Source organism: Podarcis tiliguerta, assembly GCF_965153285.1.
Source record: "Podarcis tiliguerta genome assembly, chromosome: 2".
Lineage (NCBI taxonomy): Eukaryota > Metazoa > Chordata > Lepidosauria > Squamata > Lacertidae > Podarcis > Podarcis tiliguerta.
The window spans coordinates 7,880,959-7,899,778 of NC_139535.1; the positions used below are offsets into that span (position 1 = coordinate 7,880,959).

At 47.8% G+C, this 18,820-nt stretch overlaps 2 protein-coding genes across 6 annotated transcripts in view; one reads left to right on the forward strand and one right to left on the reverse strand.

Moving 5' to 3' along the window:
- Positions 1-18,820, forward strand: part of LOC310670292 (uncharacterized protein) — a 197,115-nt gene that overhangs the window by 168,269 nt on the left and 10,026 nt on the right. The gene's annotated exons all lie outside the window — the stretch shown is intronic.
- LOC310670544 (uncharacterized protein) lies at positions 1,748-18,601 on the reverse strand. Of its 4 annotated transcripts, none has more exons than XM_083426047.1 (5): positions 17,927-18,193; positions 16,766-16,978; positions 9,325-9,600; positions 6,298-6,424; positions 1,748-4,529 (listed from the first exon to the last, which is right to left on the reverse strand). In XM_083426047.1, exons 2-5 carry the CDS (start codon positions 16,865-16,867, stop codon positions 3,547-3,549), a joined length of 1,488 nt encoding a protein of 495 aa, XP_083282173.1. In that variant the 5' UTR covers positions 16,868-16,978; positions 17,927-18,193; the 3' UTR covers positions 1,748-3,546. The 4 variants fall into 4 exon arrangements, with proteins under 4 accessions (XP_083282173.1, XP_083282174.1, XP_083282175.1 ...); XM_083426048.1 differs by lacking the exon at positions 17,927-18,193 and adding an exon at positions 18,387-18,601 and having other exon boundaries at positions 3,465-4,529; XM_083426049.1 differs by lacking the exon at positions 16,766-16,978 and having other exon boundaries at positions 3,465-4,529; positions 17,927-18,050.

Below are 18,820 nucleotides of genomic sequence, written 5' to 3' on the forward strand. Positions count from 1 at the left end.
TCAAGTCAGGCATAGATTTTGAGACACACGCATAAAAATAATAATAAATAATAGAAAAAGAAAATAAATAATTATTAAAACACTGTATTCTTCACTGTATGTGTCTGGGATTGTGCAGCCCGGGTCTTCTGGAGGGATGGGGGTGGGGGTTGCTTTGGTTCAGTCTGGACCATTCATCTTAGTGGGCTGCATTTAAACCCCACCAGGGACCGCCTAGTGCCATGCATGGCTCTCCCCTACCAACATGCACAACAACCCTGCGGGGAAGGCTGGCCAAGATGCGTGGGGATCTGAACAAATCTGACATTGTGCATACTCAGCTGTGGCCCATCTCCTGAGGAGTTACTTCACGGCTGGCTTTCTTCCGCCTCTCGCACAGCTGAAACACAGTGCCAGGTTACCAAAGAGGCAGTGCAGGTCCCAGCCTACGGGCCCCACACCTTTTAGGGACCCTGTGACAACAGATCCAAGTAATATTGATTTGGTTCAATATTTGGTAAAATAAAAAACGTTATTAGGAGATAATTTGCAAGGCTCCTCCCCGAGATTTCAGCGGCCTAAGGGCCTCCACATGGTTTAATCCGGCACTGCCGAAACATTTCCTTGGAGGATGTCACTGCCAATATGTAATAAGAGATGAGCTATTCCGTCTCTCGCTCCCCAAACTTTAATTATCATCGAGTTGGAAGAGACCACAAGGGTCGTTGAGTCCAACCCCCTGCCAAGCAGGAAACACCATCAGAGCACTCCTGACATATGGTTGTCAAGCCTCTGCTTAAAGACCTCCAAAGAAGGAGACTCCACCACACTCCTTGGCAGCAAATTCCACCGTCTGTGGAATTATGCTGTTGCCACTTTTGAACCTGTTTGCTATCCATGTCCCTTTCTTCGTGAATACCTGGTTTTTAAAATATATTTCAGTAGGAGCATGTGGGAGATGTCAATCCCCTTACAATTGGCATGTGTTTCTGCCACAGGCTGACTATGGTCCACCACCCTGAAGTTCCCTCTGCTTCTTACTAGTGTTAGGATTGCCATATTTCAAAAAGTCAAGTTGTTCAATTTTTTCTAGGAAGACCCAAATATTAATGAACTTTTTTTAAAAAACCAAACAAACCCCAAAGTTTAGCTCTTTTTTTACGAAAATGCCCCCCAAAATATAATTTTTCAGTTTGAATACCAAAGATCTGGATTCCCCCCAGACGTCACTTTGAAATCCTGGACTAGTGTTCAATTGCTCAAAAACACTCTGGTCTTAGTTATTTATAGGATGTTCCTTCGGTGTGAATCTTTTGGCACAATCATTCCATGCTTTTTTTCCTTTTATTTTTCTTTATTGTCATTGTCCCATACAGAACAATGAAATTGAAAAATCTACACAAGACATTCAAAAACCCCTAAAAACTCTGAAACCCCATTTTAAAATACAATATACTATAGAGACTCCTTATACTGCGTTTAAAACCAGAATTGCATTTGGGTAGAAACTGTTTCTCAGCCAACATTCCTAAGATTCACTGGCTTAGCTCTCACATAATGCTAAGCTATGGTTTATTACTGTCAAGGTGAACCATAGTTAACAAGCCATAGCTGAAGCCGAGGCACTGGGCAGAAATTCACTTAATATCAGAGCAGCCAAACCTTGAGAACCATTTCCATTGTTGGCCCCTCTTCATTCATGGCTCTGTAGCTTTTAGCAGTAAATCCCTGCATTCACATATAACACAAAACCCTGGCTAATGTCAAATGAGGATTACAAACTTTTGTTAGCAAGTGACTTTTAATAATATTTAACAGACCACAGTTAAACTGCTGGGTAAGTTTCACAGATATCACTAAGCCACGGTTTAGTAAAACATCATTTATAGAAAAAAGGCAAGCAAGAGATGATATGACAGACGTTTGCAAAACTATGCATGGCAGGAAGAAAGTCGACAGAGGAAAGTTTTTGTCCCTCTCTCACAACATGAAAACTTGTGGATATCCAATGAAGCTGGAAAATTCAGAACAGGTAAAGGAAAATACTTATTTTACATAGATAAACTGTGGAACTCACTCCAGCAGGAAACAGCGACGGCCACCAACTTGGATGGCTTTAAGAGAGGTTTAGAGAAATTAAAGGAGGGTAAGTCCATCAATGGAGGAGGATGGAGGATCCAGCAAGCTCTTCTTCTGTTAACCACACTTTGGCGTTATGTGCAAAAGAGACTATGGTCTTTCCGGTGCTTTCCTTGTGACAGATACCACATCTGACTGAATGACTTAAATGACTTATTCCCTTGTGTGGATTTGGTGGTGCTATGCAACCACTCTGCTCACCTGAAAACTCTTTCCATGGAACTACGGTGATACCTTGGTTGTCGAACTTAATCTGTTCCAGGAGTCCATTCGACTCCTGAAACTGTTTGAAAACCAAGGCACGGCTTCCGATTGGCTGAAGGAGCTTCCTGCACTCAATTGGAAGCCACGTCCGACGTTCAGCTTCCAAAAAAATTCGCAAACCACAACACTTACTTCCAGGTTTGCAGCATTCAGAAGCCGATTTGTTTTGGACCGAAGCCATTCGAGAATGAAGGTACCACTGTATATGGTTCTTTTCCGGTGTGGACTCACTGATGGAAACTAAAGCCACCAACGTGGCTGAAGCTCTTTCCATTCAGTGGACCTTAATATGATTTCGTTCCTGTATGGGGTTTCTGATGTGCACTAAAGTCCATTCAAATTCAACTATCGGGGTGCAGCGCTCATCTCCGCTTTCAGGCCGAGGGAGCCGGCGTTCGTCTGCAGACAGCTTTTCTGCGTCATGAGGCCAGCATGACTTAACCATTTTTGGCACAACACTGTGACAATTGCCAGAGCACCTGGAAACACCATTTACCTTCCCACCGCAGTGGTACCTATTTATTTACTCACACTGGTATGCTTTCAAACTGCTAGGTTGGTAGGAGCAGGGACCGAGCAACGGGCGCTCACCCCCATCGTGAGGATTCGAACCGCCAATCTTACGATCTGCAAGCTCATGTGGCTCAGTGGTTTAGATCACAGTGCCACCCGCATTCCGTACTAAGACGTACCCTTCAGCTGAAGCCCTTTCCACATCCCAAACAATGATATTCTTTCTCTGCAAAATTTTATGGTTAAAGAGTCTATTGCTTTGGCTCTTTCCACATTCTGAACATTTATATAACTTCTCACCTGTAAGGGCCCTTTGGTAGTTAGTAACTTATGGTCAAAGTACTTTCCACACTCTGAACATGAAAATGCTTTCTCCCTTGTGTGTAAAGCAAGGGCTTGGCTACAACCAAAGCTTTTCCCAAACTCACATGTAGAGTGTCTGATAATTAAGAAGGTCACTATTCTGGCTGAAGCACTTTCCACAATTGGAACATTTATGTGGCTTCTCTGATGACGAGAATGGCTACTATGATCTCTTAAGCTTTTTCCACACGCTGAGCATTTATACTGTTTCCCTCCAGAATGGATTCTTTATTTAACAGCACACAGCTCTGAGTGAAGCTCTTTCCACACACTAAGCATTTATATGGTTTATCCTGTGTGAATTCTTGAGTGTAAGGAAAGGTGTCTCTTGTACGCAAAGCTGCTTTTACACACTGAGCACTTATATAGTTTTTCTCCAGTGTGGATTTTTTGATGATCAAGAAGTTTGGAGCTCAGACGGAAACACTTTTCGCACTCAGAACATTTAAACGGTCTCTCTCCTGAATGGACTTTTTGGTGAGAAAGAAGCGCAGAGCTCTGAGCAAAGCCCTTTCCACACTCCAAGCATTTATACGGTTTCTCCCCTGTGTGGATTCTTTGATGACTAAGAAGGTGACTGTAGCGGCTGAAGCACTTTCCGCAATTGGAACATTTATGTGGTTTCTCTCCTGTGTGGGTTCTCTGATGACGAGTAAGGCCACTACGGTCTGTGAAGCTCTTTCCACACTCTGTGCATTTATATGGTTTTTCTCCAGTGTGGATTCTTTGATGATTAAAAAGGTTGTAGGTCTGTCGGAAACACTTTCCGCACTCTGAACATTTATGCGGTTTCCCTTCTGTGTGGATTCTTTCATGTTTAGACAGTTTATTGCTATCAGCGAAGTTATTTCCACACACTGAGCACTTATATAGTTCCCCCCCAGTGTGGATTTCTTGATGAGCAGGAAGCTTGGAGCTCAAACGGACACTCTTTCTGTTCTCTGAACATTTATAGTGCTTCCCTTCTGTGTGGGTTCTTTCATGTAGACGAAGAAGTGACTTGTACTTGAAGCTCTTTTCACACTCTGAACATTGAAACAGTTTATCCCCATTATGTTTTCTTCCAAGGGTGCTGGGATTCAATATTCTAGGTGGGTTTCTTACACAAGGAGAGACCTTTTCCTGTTTCTTGCCTGTATGATGTTTTTCCAGCATCAGAGTTTCATTGAAGCCAGCACCGTCTGGAAAAACAGTGTCCTTCCTCAAATTCTCTTCTGCTTCAGTTTTAATTCCCTGGGGTTCATTCTCTTCACTGCTCTCCCTCCCATCACCTGCAGGAATACAAAGAGAGACCTGATCAGGGAAGAACGGACATCAAAGTTCGAGAACAATCCCAATTATTGTCTGTGTGAAAAGCAGAAGGGGAAGGATAGTCAGGGGGCAGCCACTGTTGATGGGCACTAAGACTGGGCCGCGTTCACCCTTGATCAATGCTCCTGCGGGCCGCATGCCGAAGGCACTGTGTTTTTCGTTCTATAAGAAGCACTTTTTCCCCTCCAAAAATTAAGAGGAAGTGTGTGCGTCTTATGGAGCGAATGAAGGCTCCATGGCTTCAGCGAAAGCAACGCGAAGCCTACGGAGCACACCGATCCCTCTTGCTCTCCTGGCTTCGCTTCGCTGGAGAGGTGCTGCGCAGCTTTCCCTCTCTGCACAGCACCCCTTCAGCAAAGTGGGAGGAGAAATGGAAGGGGCTCCGTTTCTCCTGCTGCTTTGCTGAAGGGGCGCTGCGCAGAGAGGGAGATATATTTTTCCTCTTGTTCTCCCTCTCTAAAACTAGGTGCGTCATATGGTCGGGTGCATCCTATAGAGCGAAAAATGTGGTAAGTGTAGCCAAAGGTGAGCATGGCCACTCCACATTGTCTTTCTCACACATACAACCTTGCATGTACACACACAGGACACACACAAGCACACAGCCCCCACCTCAACTGGGCTGGGAGTTCTCAGATGGGTCTGAGAAGCAGGAAGGAGTAGGGTTTCATCCTCATCAGAACACTGGGCTGCACCCACCCCTCATCTTTTTGCATCTGCTGCCAAAATCAGTGGCGTCTTGGTAGGTCAGATAAATTTGCTTTGTAGATCGGACCCTCAAAATTGAAGGTTGTGTATTATAGAGCTCTGGAAGCCCAGACCAAATTTGACATCACACTTGCCTGGCAACAAAATCTCCCCTCTCCTAATCCCCTCGTGTTGTGCCTGAGGTTCTCCCAACTTGCCAGAACTGATTTGGAGGGCCACACAAGCAGAAGAGAGGAGAGAAAAATAGACCCACGGCACTTGTGGGGTTCATTTTACACCCCACTAGCATAACTATTTAATTGTATCTAGCCCTCGGAAATTAAAAGATGCCTGCTTCTTGGGAGAAAAGCAATGACAAACCTAGACAGCACCTTAAAAAGCAGAGACATCACCTTGCCAACAAAGATCTGTATAGTAAAAGCCATGGTTTTCCCAGTAGTGATGTATGGAAGTGAGAGCTGGACCATAAAGAAGGCTAATCACCGAAGAATGGATGCTTTTGAATTATGGTGCTGGAGGAGACTCTTGAGAGTCCCATGGACTGCAAGAAGATCAAACGCATCCATTCTTAAGGAAATCAGCCCTGAGTTTTCACTGGAAGGACAGATCCTGAAGCTGAGGCTCCAATACTTTGGCCACCTCATGAGAAGAGAAGACTCCCTGGAAAAGACCCTGATGCTGGGAAAGATGGAGGGCACAAGGAGAAGGGGACGACAGAGGACGAGATGGTTGGACAGCGTTCTCAAAGCTACCAGCATGAGTTTGACCAAACTGTGGGAGGCAGTGGAAGACAGGAGTGCCTGGCGTGCTCTGGTCCAGGGGGTCATGAAGAGTCGGACACGACTAAATGACTAAACAACAACAACAAAGCCCTCAGTATGTATCAGGTCACACATTTCATCCTTAGCGCCTCTGTCAGCAGAGCTCAAAAGCAGCAGGGACAACAACTGAGACCTTGTGCTATGATCTTATGATGCTGTCCTGGATGGTTGGGGAACCTCAAGCTAAGAGGAGACTAACCCAGAGAGGCCAGATTCCTGTAATTCTCCTCCATGACTTCTCTGTGCAAGGCCCTCTGGCCCGGATCCAGAAGGGCCCACTCCTCCTCTGTGAAATGCACGGTCACATCCTCAAAGGTCACCGGGCCCTGAAAGCACAAAAAAGGGAAGAGCTTTATCTCACAGATAATTTAGCAATCCTTAAGGCGAGGTGACTGCAGGTTCCCCTGCGGAATCCAAAGGATGTCTGAAGAGCCCAGAAGCCCCAATGGGATGCAGGATCTGAGCACAAGAGGCCTCTCTTGTTCCCCAGCGAATGTTACTTCCGAGTTATGGTGCCTCCGATCGTGGAGGTGGAACATAGCCGTTGTGGCTACTAGACAAGGTCGGTTTCTCCCTGGAAAAGCAGTCACCCTTGCTGGAGAACATGTCAAGAGCTTTGCTGGATCAGGCCTATGACCCATCTACTTCAACTCCCCGTTTTCACAATGGCTAACTACATACTGTATGGGAAATGCACTTGGAAGCCAAAAATGTATTGAGGATCAGGTAGGTAGCCGTGCTGGTCTGACACAGTCAGAAAAGAATAAAAATTAAAAAATGTCCAGTAGCACCATAGACCAAATAAGTTTGTTCTGGGTGTAAAATTTTGTGAAGAATCTGAAGAATACCTGAAGAATCTGAAGAAGTGTGCATGCACACAAAAGCTTATACCCAGAACAAACTTAGTTGATCTCTAAGGTGCTACTGGATAATTTTTAAATTTATTTTGAATGTATCGGGGACTTAGTGATCTGACACGGTTACCCTTCCTGCCTGTGTTCCTTCCCCCTTCCTCGCTCTTGTTAAGTTTTTTGATGGCGTGGGAAGAGTCTTTAATGTCCTGAAAATGCTGGGAGGCGGTAAATCCCCACACACAGCTGCCATAATCAGTTGGGAGGATAATGCTGGGTACCGTATTTTTCGCCCTATAGGACGCACTTTTCCACCTCCAAAAATGAAGGGGAAATGTGTGTGCGTCCTATGGGGCGAATGCAGGCTTTCGCTGAAGCCTGGAGAGGGAGAGGGGTCGGTGCGCACTGACCCCTCTCGCTCTCCAGGCTTCAGGAAGCTCTCAGCAAGCCTTGGGAGCCCGCGGGAGTTCCCGTTGGGCTCCCTAGGCTTGCGGATAGCAGCCTGCATCTCGAAACCTGGGGTGCGAACTGGGCTTCGGTTCCCTGACCTGGTTTGGAGGCTGGCGGCGGGGAGAAGCGCGCTTCTCCCCGCCGCCAGCCCCGCAAGCTCGGGGGACAGCGGGGAGGCTCAGCGCCGCCATCCTGCTGTTCCCCGACCTGGTTTGGGCTTCAGGCAGATATCCGCAAGCAGTGGGAGCCCGGCGGGAAGTCGCAACGGTCTCCCAAGGCTTGCGGAGAGCTGCCTGTTCTGGGGGCTGGGGTTGGGGGAAGCTCGGGCTTGCCCCGCCCCTGGGGGGGATTTTTTTTTCCTTCCCCCCCCTTCCAAAACTAGGTGTGTCCTATGGGCCGGTGCGTCCTATAGGGCGAAAAATACGGTACCTTCTTTGATGTTGGACATTGTTTTTTAGAAAGTGAGGTATTGGGAGGGGATGGCTAATGGATGATCTGCATGTAGCCAGTCGCCACACAGGCTATATATAAAATCAGATAGTCTAGGCTAGGTTTCTATGAAGCTCATGCATGGACTGATCGGCCGCAGATCCGTGCAAACTGAGGCTTCTTGAGGCCTTCCAAGTGGCAGATTGAAGTGTTCGCTTGGTCTGTATACATTGCTTGCTGTTTCAGAATGAAATATTTAATCTTCTCATTCACTTGTGTATTTCGTATTGCTTCTGGATCTCATTTTAAAAGAACCACCTTGCATTTGGCAAGACATAAATCTGTACGAAACCCTCAAGCAACACCTGAGCAGAAGAGCCTTCTCCTCTGCTGTGGTTTTCACCAACTGGCATTCAGAAGCATTATTGCCCGGTCCACCACCGTCAGGGTTCGTTGCCACCAGTGGCCTCATCCTCCCTGAATTTGTTTAATCCTCTTTCAAAGCATCATTGGTAGCTAATAAAGCTTTTCAAAGGCGCTCTGAATACCACTTTTTGGGAAGGGTAGCGAGAGCAGCACTGATGTGCTCATTTCCTGCACTAGGGCATCTGGTTGTTAATAATAATAATAATAATAATAATAATAATAATAATAATAATAATACCCTGCCCATGTGGCTGGGTTTCCCCAGCCACTCTGGGTGGCTCCCAACAGATACTGAAAATAGAATAAAACATCAACCATTAAAAGCTTCCCTAAACAGGGCTGCTTTCAGATGTCTTCTAAAAGTCAGATAGTTGTTTATCTCCTTGACATCTGATGGGAGGGCGTTCCACAGGGCAGGTGCCACTACCAAGAAGGCCCTCTGCCTGGTTCCCTGTAAGCTCACTTCTTGCAGGGAGGGAACTGCCAGAAGGCCCTCAGAGCTAGATCTCTGTGTCTGGGCAGAACGATGGGGGTGGAGACACTCCTTCAGAAATACTGGGCCAAGCCTGTTTAGGGCTTTAAAAGTCAGCACCAACGCTTTGTATTGTGCTCGGAAACTGCCACTGGGAGAACAGGATGCTGGACTAGATGGGCTCTTGGCTTGATCCAATCGGCTCTTTGTATGTTCTTACTGAAAGGAAATCCTAAAGATGTCAATGGGATTGAATACCAGGCGCTGGGAATCACAAGTGGGGAGAGCGAGGCTGTGGAGCTCATATCTTGCTTGCAGGATTTCCACTGTGGCATCTGGCTGGCCACTGGCCTGAACTTGCAGCCAGGCTCTTCCAAAGCTAAGGAAGAACATATTAGAGCTGCAAAAAGAAAACAGAAACTATGCAGAGCAGGCATAGGCAGCCTCGGCCCTCCAGATGTTTTGGGACTACAATTCCCATCATCCCTGACCACTGGTCCTAGGGATCGTGGGAGTTGTAGTCCCAAAACACATGGAGGGTCGAGGTTGCCTATGCCTGATGCAGAGCATTCAAAGCCTGCACATTGGGCAACAGTACCAGAAGCCGAGGGGAAGGGGCAGATCCTGCAAAGCTCTCCATTCCTTCTTCCTGCAACCGATTCAGCAGCTCTCCAGAAACAGTTTCTGCTCCACGCAGAGGAGAAGACGGTCTGGAAGAAAACGTCACCATCATTTTTGCAACGGAGCAGGGGCTCTCGTCCGGGGGTGGCGGCCACAAGACCAGGACTGCGATTCCTGCACCGCGGGGCGTCTGACTAGATGCCCCTTCTAATTCTCCAGTTCTGCAATTCTGTGGTTCTGTTGTTTTCACCATCTGTAAGGGAGACAAAAGGAGGTCGGAGGGCATTTTAGACCTTTGCAACAGCGGGGGGCACCTCAGGCCAAATGTGGACCTCCAGACCTCTCTGCCTGGCCCTCTGAACCCCCCTCCAAGGCCACACCTCCTCAAGGGCTTTCCCCCGGTTGGAACGTACCACTTGAAATGGATTATAGAGATGAGGTGGAGCGGCTGACAGAGTGGTGCAGAGCTAACAACTTGCTCATAAATACAAGGAAGACAAAGGAACTTGTGGTGGACTTCAGGAGACAGAAGAGCAGCGTCCAGCCACTTTTGATTGATGGGGTCTGTGTGGAGAGGGTAACAACGTTCAGATTTTTGGGCATTGAATTACAAGAGGATCTGTCCTGGAGTGTCAACACAAGGGGGCTTGTGAAGAAGGCGCAGCAGAGACTGTATTTTTTGAGAATACTAAGGAAAAACCATCTTCCGCAGAAACTGCTGCTTGCCTTCTATCACTGTGCCATTGAGAGCGTGCTTACTTATGGCTTATGTGTGTGGTACGGAAGCTGTACTACCCAGGACAGGATGGGGTTGCGCAGGGTTGTGAAGGCAGCAGAGAGCATTGTTGGCTGCCCACTCTCCACCTTAGAGCAGATTTATGCCACAAGGTGCCATAGGAAGGCACTGGACATAGTAAAAGATCCATCGCATCCTGGTCACTGTCTCTTCGAGCTCTTGCCGTCGGGACGGAGATACAGGACGATGAAGACAAGAACGAGCCGTCTTAAGAACAGCTTCTTCTCCAGAGCGATCTCGGCCCTGAATGGGAAGCCCGGACTTTGAAAGTCATCAAATCTCCTTTGCTGTATTTTTACTATATTTTTTTAATTAGTGTTTTTATGGAGCAGCCAAGTAATTTCGTTGTCCCCGAAGGGGGCAATGACAATAAAGATATTATTATTATTATTATTATTATTATTATTATTATTAGCATGTCTCTTGCTTGCACAGCTAGAACGATGCTTACTATACCAAAGTTAAGAGTCACATTCATTGCTCCACCCACTTTTTGCCTCTGGCTCCGCCCACGGGGGGGGGGTCACACCCACCCACCCAGGAGGCAAGCGATGGCCACCAACTCTGATGGCTTTAAAAGAGGATTAGACAAATTATTGGAGGAGAGAGCTATTGAAGGCCTCTAGCTATGATGGGTATGCTCTGCACCTACTCTTGGGTTTTATTCTTTTAAGGCTTACAGCAGAGTTTCTTTCTACAGAGAATCTTTATTATTTACCAAAAAAAATTACATTGGTCAAATAAAACAACACAATTCCTTCTCCTCTAGCCATCTGGCCAGAAACTCAATTGCTGACTCATTTGCACTTCTGTTCATTTACACACAGACTGACATTTATTGACCACATGCCCTTAATAAAGGCACCCGTTGCTGGGGAGATTTTTCTGTTGCCTAGCAACCTGTCCAAGATCAATCCTCAAGTTCTTTCTAGAATATTCCAACAGGTTTCCCATTAGGGCATCTGGTTGACCGCTGTGGGAACAGGATTGGAGAACTGGGCGCAAGCTAACAAAATGAATTTGAATGTTGACAAATGTCTGGTTCTGCACTTAGGCAGGAAGAACCAGCTGCACAAATATAGGATGGGGGGTACCTGGCTGACTAGCAGTATACAGTGGTACCTCGGGTTAAGTACCGTATTTTTTGCTCTATAAGACTCACTTTTTCCCTCCTAAAAAGTAAGGGGAAATGTGTGTGCGTCTTATGGAGCGAATGCAGGCTGCGCAGCTATCCCAGAAGCCAGAACAGCAAGAGGGATTGCTGCTTTCACTGCACAGCGATCCCTCTTGCTGTTCTGGCTTCTGAGATTCAGAAATTTTTTTTATTGTTTTCCTCCTCCAAAAACTAGGTGCGTCTTGTGGTCTGGTGCGTCTTATAGAGCGAAAAATACGGTACTTAATTCGTTCCGGAGGTCCGTTCTTAAGCTGAAACTGTTCTTAACCTGAAGCACCACTTTAGCTAATGGGGCCTCCCTCTGCCGCTGCGCCGCCGGAGCACAATTTCTGCTCTCACCCTGAAGCAAAGTTCTTAACCCGAGGTACTATTTCTGGGTTAGCGGAGTCTGTAACCTGAAGCGTATGTAACCTGAAGTGTATGTAACCCGAGGTACCACTGGATGTGAAAAAGATCCAGGGGTCTTGGTGGACCACAAGCTTAACATGAGTCAACAGCGTGATGCAGCAGCAAAAAAACCTAACACAATTCTAGGCTGCATCAACAGAAGTCTAGTCTCCAAATCAAGGGAAGTAATAGTCCCACTCTATTCTGCTTTGGTCAGACAACACCTGGAATACTGTACCCATTTCTGGGCACCACAATCTAAGAAGGATTTTGACAAGTTGGAATGTGTACAGAGGAGGGCAAGCAAGATGATCAAGGGTCTGGAGATTAAGCCTTATGAGGAGCACTTGAAGGAGCTGGGTATGTTTAGCTTGGAAAAGAGGAGACTGAGAGAAGAAATGAGAGCCACGTCAAATATCTCTAGGGCTGCCACATGGAGGAGGGAGCAAGCTTGTTTTCTCCAGCTCTGGAGGGCAGGACCCAAACCAATGGCTTCAAGTTCATAGAATCATAGAATCATAGAGTTGGAAGAGACCACAAGGGCCATCGAGTCCAACCCCCTGCCAAGCAGGAAACACCATCAGAGCACTCCTGACATATGGTTGTCAAGCCTCTGCTTAAAGACCTCCAAAGAAGGAGACTCCACCACACTCCTTGGCAGCAAATTCCACTGTCGAACAGCTCTTACTGTCAGGAAGTTCTTCCTAATGTTTAGGTGGAATCTTCTTTCTTGTAGTTTGGATCCATTGCTCCGTGTCCGCTTCTCTGGAGCAGCAGAAAACAACCTTTCTCCCTCCTCTATGTGACATCCTTTTATATATTTGAACATGGCTATCATATCACCCCTTAACCTCCTCTTCTCCAGGCTAAACATGCCCAGCTCCCTTAGCCGTTCCTCATAAGGCATCGTTTCCAGGCCTTTGACCATTTTGGTTGCCCTCCTCTGGACACGTTCCAGTTTGTCAGTGTCCTTCTTGAACTGTGGTGCCCAGAACTGGACACAGTACTCCAGGTGAGGTCTGACCAGAGCAGAATACAGTGGCACTATTACTTCCCTTGATCTAGATGCTATACTCCTATTGATGCAGCCCAGAATTGCATTGGCTTTTTTAGCTGCCGCGTCACACTGTTGGCTCATGTCAAGTTTGTGGTCAACCAAGACTCCTAGATCCTTTTCACATGTACTGCTCTCAAGACAGGTGTCACCCATCTTGTATTTGTGCCTCTCATTTTTTTTGCCCAAGTGCAATACTTTACATTTCTCCCTGTTAAAGTTCATATTGTTTGTTTTTGCCCAGTTCTCTAATCTGTCAAGGTCGTTTTGAAGTGTGATCCTGTCCTCTGGGGTGTTAGCCACCCCTCCCAGTTTGGTGTCATCTGCAAATTTGATCAGGATGCCCTTGAGTCCATCCTCCAAGTCGTTGCAGGAAAGGAGATTTTGAGTAAATATTGGGAAGATCTTTCTGTCGGGAAAAGCTGTTCAACAGTGGAATGGAGGTGGTGGACTCTCCTTCGCTGAAGGTTTTTAAGCAGAGTTTGGATGGCCCTCTGTCATGGATACTTTACAACCTCAGCATCCTTAACAAACTACAGCTCCCAGAATTCTTTGGGGAAAGCTTTAAAATGCTTTAATCATGGGAATGTGGTCAAAGCATCAGGAGAAACAGTAAGTTCTGTGCAACTTGCCATCCATGAGGAATTGTTTGAGTCCCAGCCCCCAGTTACTTTTATTGATTTTCCACCTTATTACAAATCTTGCCAAATTAATTCAATTTAATACAATTCTCCAAAACTATCTTCCCACTCTCCTTATGAGGTACGTCCATGATAAACCCTTGCTGCTGCTCATAATCTCAATTTATCTCTAGATGCCATCCCCCAATTTTTTACCGGTATTATTTATCCATCAGCTGTCCCTCTACATCCCTGTATACAGCAAAACAACAACAACAAGTAAACCTTAATAGCTATATTCCATATCAGCAAGTGTGGTTTGTTTCTCCACAGTCCAGTGTTGTTTCCCAGCTTCGTATTCCGTGTTCAAATCCAGTCTTTTTCCAGCTGGAAATTCTCTGCTCGCTTCCAAGGCCACGTCAGACATTCCTTCCCAAAGATAACAAAACCACAGCTAGTTCCAGAAGGGAGTGCCCCCCCTCCCTCCATGGGGAATTGTTCCAATGACAAAAAGTCTGTATTGTCAGTGGTGGAGCATATGCCCACCCGGCCCAGGGAGGGCGCGCTTCCAGGGGGGGGCATGGTGCGGAGGGTGCCCTCGCAGGCACAGGATAGCTGCTTGGGTGACTGGAACCAGTGGCATAGCGTGGGGGGTGCTGGGGGGCCCGGCCGCACCGGGCGCAACATCGCACTCGCAGCTCTCTGCCCCTACCTGGCTCACTCACTCTCTCTCACTGCAGTGCTGGCTGTGCGAATCCAATCCGAGCCGCCGGGTCGCTGACCACTGCGGAGGGGAGGGTGCCAGGCATGCGGTGCGGTGCGGAGAGAGAGCGAGGGACTATCTGGGGGAGGGACAGTGCAGCGGGGGGGGGGGGGCGCAAATTACTTGCCTTGCCCCAGTTTAGGGGGCGCAAATTACTTGCCTTGCCCCGGGTGCTGACAACCCACGCTACACCACTGCCTGGAACAGTACGTGTGCCCTGCAGCCGGGGTGGAGCAAGTCGCCCAGGGGGACGGAGTGGAGCAGTCCACCCATGGTGGACATTTGGCGTGCCGCTGGCCTGCAACTCCTAAGCCTCCCCATAGCTGTCAAAACAAAGGGGGAAGGGGGGGATGCTGCTGGCAAAGCAGTGCAGCTCCCATCCTAACCCGACGGCTCAGGGTGGGCTTGGGAATCGCAGGTGGGCGACGTGCCAAGTCACTCCCCTCAGTGAGGGCACACAGGGCGGGCCGCCCCCACTGCCCCCCCCCCTTCCTACGCTCCTGTGCATTGTGCCACAGAGTCATGGGCGCAGTTTTAAACAAGACCGGAATCCCGGTCCAGAGTCTTGTGTACCCCCGCGCTTAAAATGTGGATCACTGACCTACATACAGTGGTAACCTGGTTCTCAAACTTAATCCGTTCCGGAAGTCCGTTCCAAAACCAAAGCATTCCAATTCTGTGTCCAGGGCAGCAGTTTACCAGCTCCATCTGGTATGCAGGCTGAGACTCTACCTGCCTGCGGACTGTCTCGCCAGAGTGGTGCATGCTCTGGTTATCTCCCGCTTGGACTACTGCAATGCGCTCTACATGGGGCTACCTTTGAAGGTGACCCGGAAACTGCAACTAATCCAGAATGCGGCAACTAGACTGGTGACTGGGAGTGGCTGCTGAGACCATATAACACCGGTCCTGAAAAATCTACATTGGCTCCCAGTACGTTTCCGGGCACAATTCAAAGTGTTGGTGCTGACCTTTAAAGCCCTAAACAGCCTCAGCGCAGTAGACCTGAAGAAGCGTCTCCATCCCCATCCTTCTGCCCGGACATTGAAGTCCAGTGCCGAGGGCCTTCTGGTGGTTCCCTCCCTGCGAGAAGTGAGGTTACAGAGAACCAGGCAGAGGGCCTTCTCGGTAGTGGCGCCTGCCCTGTGGAACGCCCTCCCAGTAGATGTCAAGGCAATAAACAACTATTTTACTTTTAAAAGACACCTGAAGGCGACCCTGTTTAGGGAGGTTTTTAATGTCTGTTGCTGTATTGTTTTTGATATTTGGTTGGAAGCTGCCCAGAGTGGCTGGGCGGAGTATAAATAATAAATTATTATTATTATTAAAACCAAGGCGTGCTTTGTGGGATGTAAAGCTGCAGTCAAGTGCAACATTCCGACTAACGGCCTCCATGTTCTAACCGGTTGCTGTGACAACCAGTTTGTCAGTTGCTGGTAGTTTTGAAAGGTAACTGCTCAGTTTTAATCACCTCAGGACCATCTTCCCTCTGGTATAGTTTATTTGCTTGTTATGTAACCTCAGCCTGCCTTCAGGTAAAGGTAAAGGTAAAGGTACCCCTGCCCGTACGGGCCAGTCTTGACAGACTCTAGGGTTGTGCGCCCATCTCACTCAAAGAGGCCGGGGGCCAGCGCTGTCCGGAGACACTTCCGGGTCACGTGGCCAGCGTGACATCGCTGCTCTGGCGAGCCAGAGCCGCACACGGAAACGCTGTTTACCTTCCCGCTAGTAAGCGGTCCCTATTCATCTACTTGCACCCGAGAGTGCTTTCGAACTGCTAGGTTGGCAGACGCTGGGACCGAACAGCGGGAGCGCACCCCGCCGCGGGGATTCGAACCGCCGACCTTTCGATCGGCAAGCCCTAGGCGCTGAGGCTTTAACCCACAGCGCCACCCGCGTCCCTCTGCCTTCAGGTACAGTTCTGTAAACCAGAATGAATCTGAGAGTAAAACAGTTTTATATTAACATGAATCAGATTCGTGTGTGTATTCTTTAAGAGGGATTCAAAGGGATTTTTTAACCAGGAAGGCATCTTTATTAGTAGAACTCAGACGAGTCAGCAACAAGCTGTTCGCTGCATAAACTTAAAAAGGGGATTGTTTAACTCTGCTAAAGTAAACCTCCCCACATGCTTTCCCATAGAAAGTAATGCAAAATGGAATACTCCGTTCCAGACTTTTAAAAACAACCCCTAAAACAGCAATTTAACATGAATTTTACTATCTGATGAGACCATTGATCCATAAAATGAAAGCAATAAACCATGTACTGCAGTCACACAATCAGCCAGTAGCTGAACTGGGTTCCACACAGTCACAAAAGAAGAACCGCAAAAACAAAAAAGGCAAAATAAATATCAAAAACAGACAGACCTCAGCGTTAACACTCAAAACAGAAATGTGGCACTCAAATCGTCAACGTAACACTCAAAACGGAAGTGTGGCATTCAAAATGGAGCATGTTCAGCTTCCGAAAAAAAGTTCGCAAACTGGAACACTTCCTTCCGGGTTTGCAGTGTTTGGGTTCCAAGTTGTTTGAGTACCAAGGCATTTGAGAACCAAGGTACCACTGTATTCAAAACCACTGACCTAAAGTGTAAGCACCTGGATGAAGCCATCTCTCACCTGCTGTTCCTCCTCCTGCTTCATGTCCTCTGCCCGGCTCAGGTGGGAACCTCTGGCCAGGGAACTGGTCTCCTTTCTGCATCCCATCACCCAATTCTCCATCTCCGGGGGGAGGAGAGCCCGGAACTGCTCCAGGCAGGATTGCCAGGTCCAGGTTCTGAGTCTTGGTGTGTCTCTGGCTTCAGCCACTTGTGGCAAAGGTGATGGAGTCGGCTGCAAACATACAAGGAAACGATGCCTTATGAGGAACGGCTAAGGGAGCTGGGCATGTTTAGCCTGGAGAAGAGGAGGTTAGGGGGGGATATGATAGCCATGTTCAAATATATCAAAGGATGTCACAGAGAGGAGGGAGAAAGGTTGTTTTCTGCTGCTCCAGAGAAGCGGACACGGAGCAATGGATCCAAACTACAAGAAAGAAGATTCCACCTAAACATTAGGAAGAACTTCCTGACAGTAAGAGCTGTTCAACAGTGGAATTTGCTGCCAAGGAGTGTGGTGGAGTCTCCTTCTTTGGAGGTCTTTAAGCAGAGGCTTGACAACCATATGTCAGGAGTGCTCTGATGGTGTTTCCTGCTTGGCAGGGGGTTGGACTCGATGGCCCTTGTGGTCTCTTCCAACTCTATGATTCTATGATGCTATGATTCTAAGGGCAATCTTGCTCTAAGGAAGTGCTTCCCTGACAGAAACCAGGAACTCCTGGCTTAGCTAATGAAAGGAAAGCAAACACACAAACACACAGAGTGGGTGTCAACCTTGCATGGCTGGAGCATCTATCCCACTCCTCTGGGAATAGAGGCAGCTTTATGGAGCGAGGCCAGTGGTCCACCTAGCTCAGACCTGTCCACACTGACAGCAGCTCTCCAGGATTTGGGGCAGGGAGTGTCTCTCTCAGCCCTAACTGGAGATACCAGATACCTTAGAGAGCCGCTGCCAGTCTGCGCAGGCAACGCTAAGCGTGGTGAACCGATGGTCCGACTCAATATTCTTGGGTTTTTCATTAGTTGGCTGCTGGTTTGCAAGTGTTAAAAACTTGGAAGCGGCACCCACCCAGTTCCCCAGTCTCATCCGCGCATCAACTAGCATTGCTTGAAATATCAAATAAAACGCGCCCTATTGGAAATCGGGGGTGGGGGGGTGGGGGAGAAGAGTCTCCTGACTTACGGTTTATTTATATTTGCAAGGACGACTTCAGATTGCAAGCCTAGGCGCTGAACCACATGGATTTTACATAGGAAGAGAAAGAGACAGAGAGAGAGCGTGTGAGAGAGGGAGTAATGGAGAGAAGGAAGGAAGGGAGGAAGAGGAGGAGCCTTGGTAGGATTCCTGGGAAAGTGCAAAGTGCATTTTCCCCGGGCGATCGGCTGGTTTCCCCACCTGCCCTCTGCTGGCTGGAGCCGTGCAAAGTTGATTGTACCCAACAGCACTTTTTTGCAAGCTTCTTTTTGCAGAGAAGGACCACCCCCCGCCGCATTCTGACTCGCAAGCTCTCGAAATCCATCCCTTGGTAGTGCTTAGGTCAAGATGTTTTATTTATTGCATTTATATTCCCCTTTTTTTCCTCCAACGGAGCTCAACGCAGCGTACGCAGTTCTCTCCCTCCTCATTCCACCCCGCCCCCCACCCAGTGAGCTTCATCATGGCTGATCTGAAGCCCCCACCCCGTGCGGAGTCGATGGACATACAGAAAAACTTTCTGACAATCAGAGCTGTTCGGCAGTGGAAAGGACTCCCTCGGGAGGTGGTGGACTCTCCTTCCTTGGAGGTTGGGTGGCCATCTGTCATGGATGCTTTAGCTGAGATTCCTGCACTGCAGTGGGTTGGGCTGGATGATCTCTGGGGTCCCTTCCAACTTTTTTAAAAAAAATAAAACAGAAAAAAGGGGGGAAGCAATACAGCTGTCAATGTTATACGTGTCAAAGCAACAAACTGACACAACACAAGCAGCTGATACAACTTTAAAAAAAGAAATAGTAGATAAAAGCAGGTGATGATTTAAAACCAAAAACCAATAAATCAACATCCCTGCAGCGCATACAATATCCAAAACATATTAGT

Bases quoted from the DNA above. Each gene is read 5' to 3' on its own strand.
- LOC310670544 (XM_083426047.1), bottom strand. From the start codon at position 16,867: ATGGAGAATTGGGTGATGGGATGCAGAAAGGAGACCAGTTCCCTGGCC. The intron at 9,601-16,765 runs GTGAGAGATGGC...TCTCCCTTACAG, and splicing joins AGCAGGAGGAGGAACAGCAG to ATGGTGAAAACAACAGAACC. The intron at 6,425-9,324 runs GTACTGTTGCCC...TTGTGCTTTCAG, and splicing joins CCCCTTCCCCTCGGCTTCTG to GGCCCGGTGACCTTTGAGGA.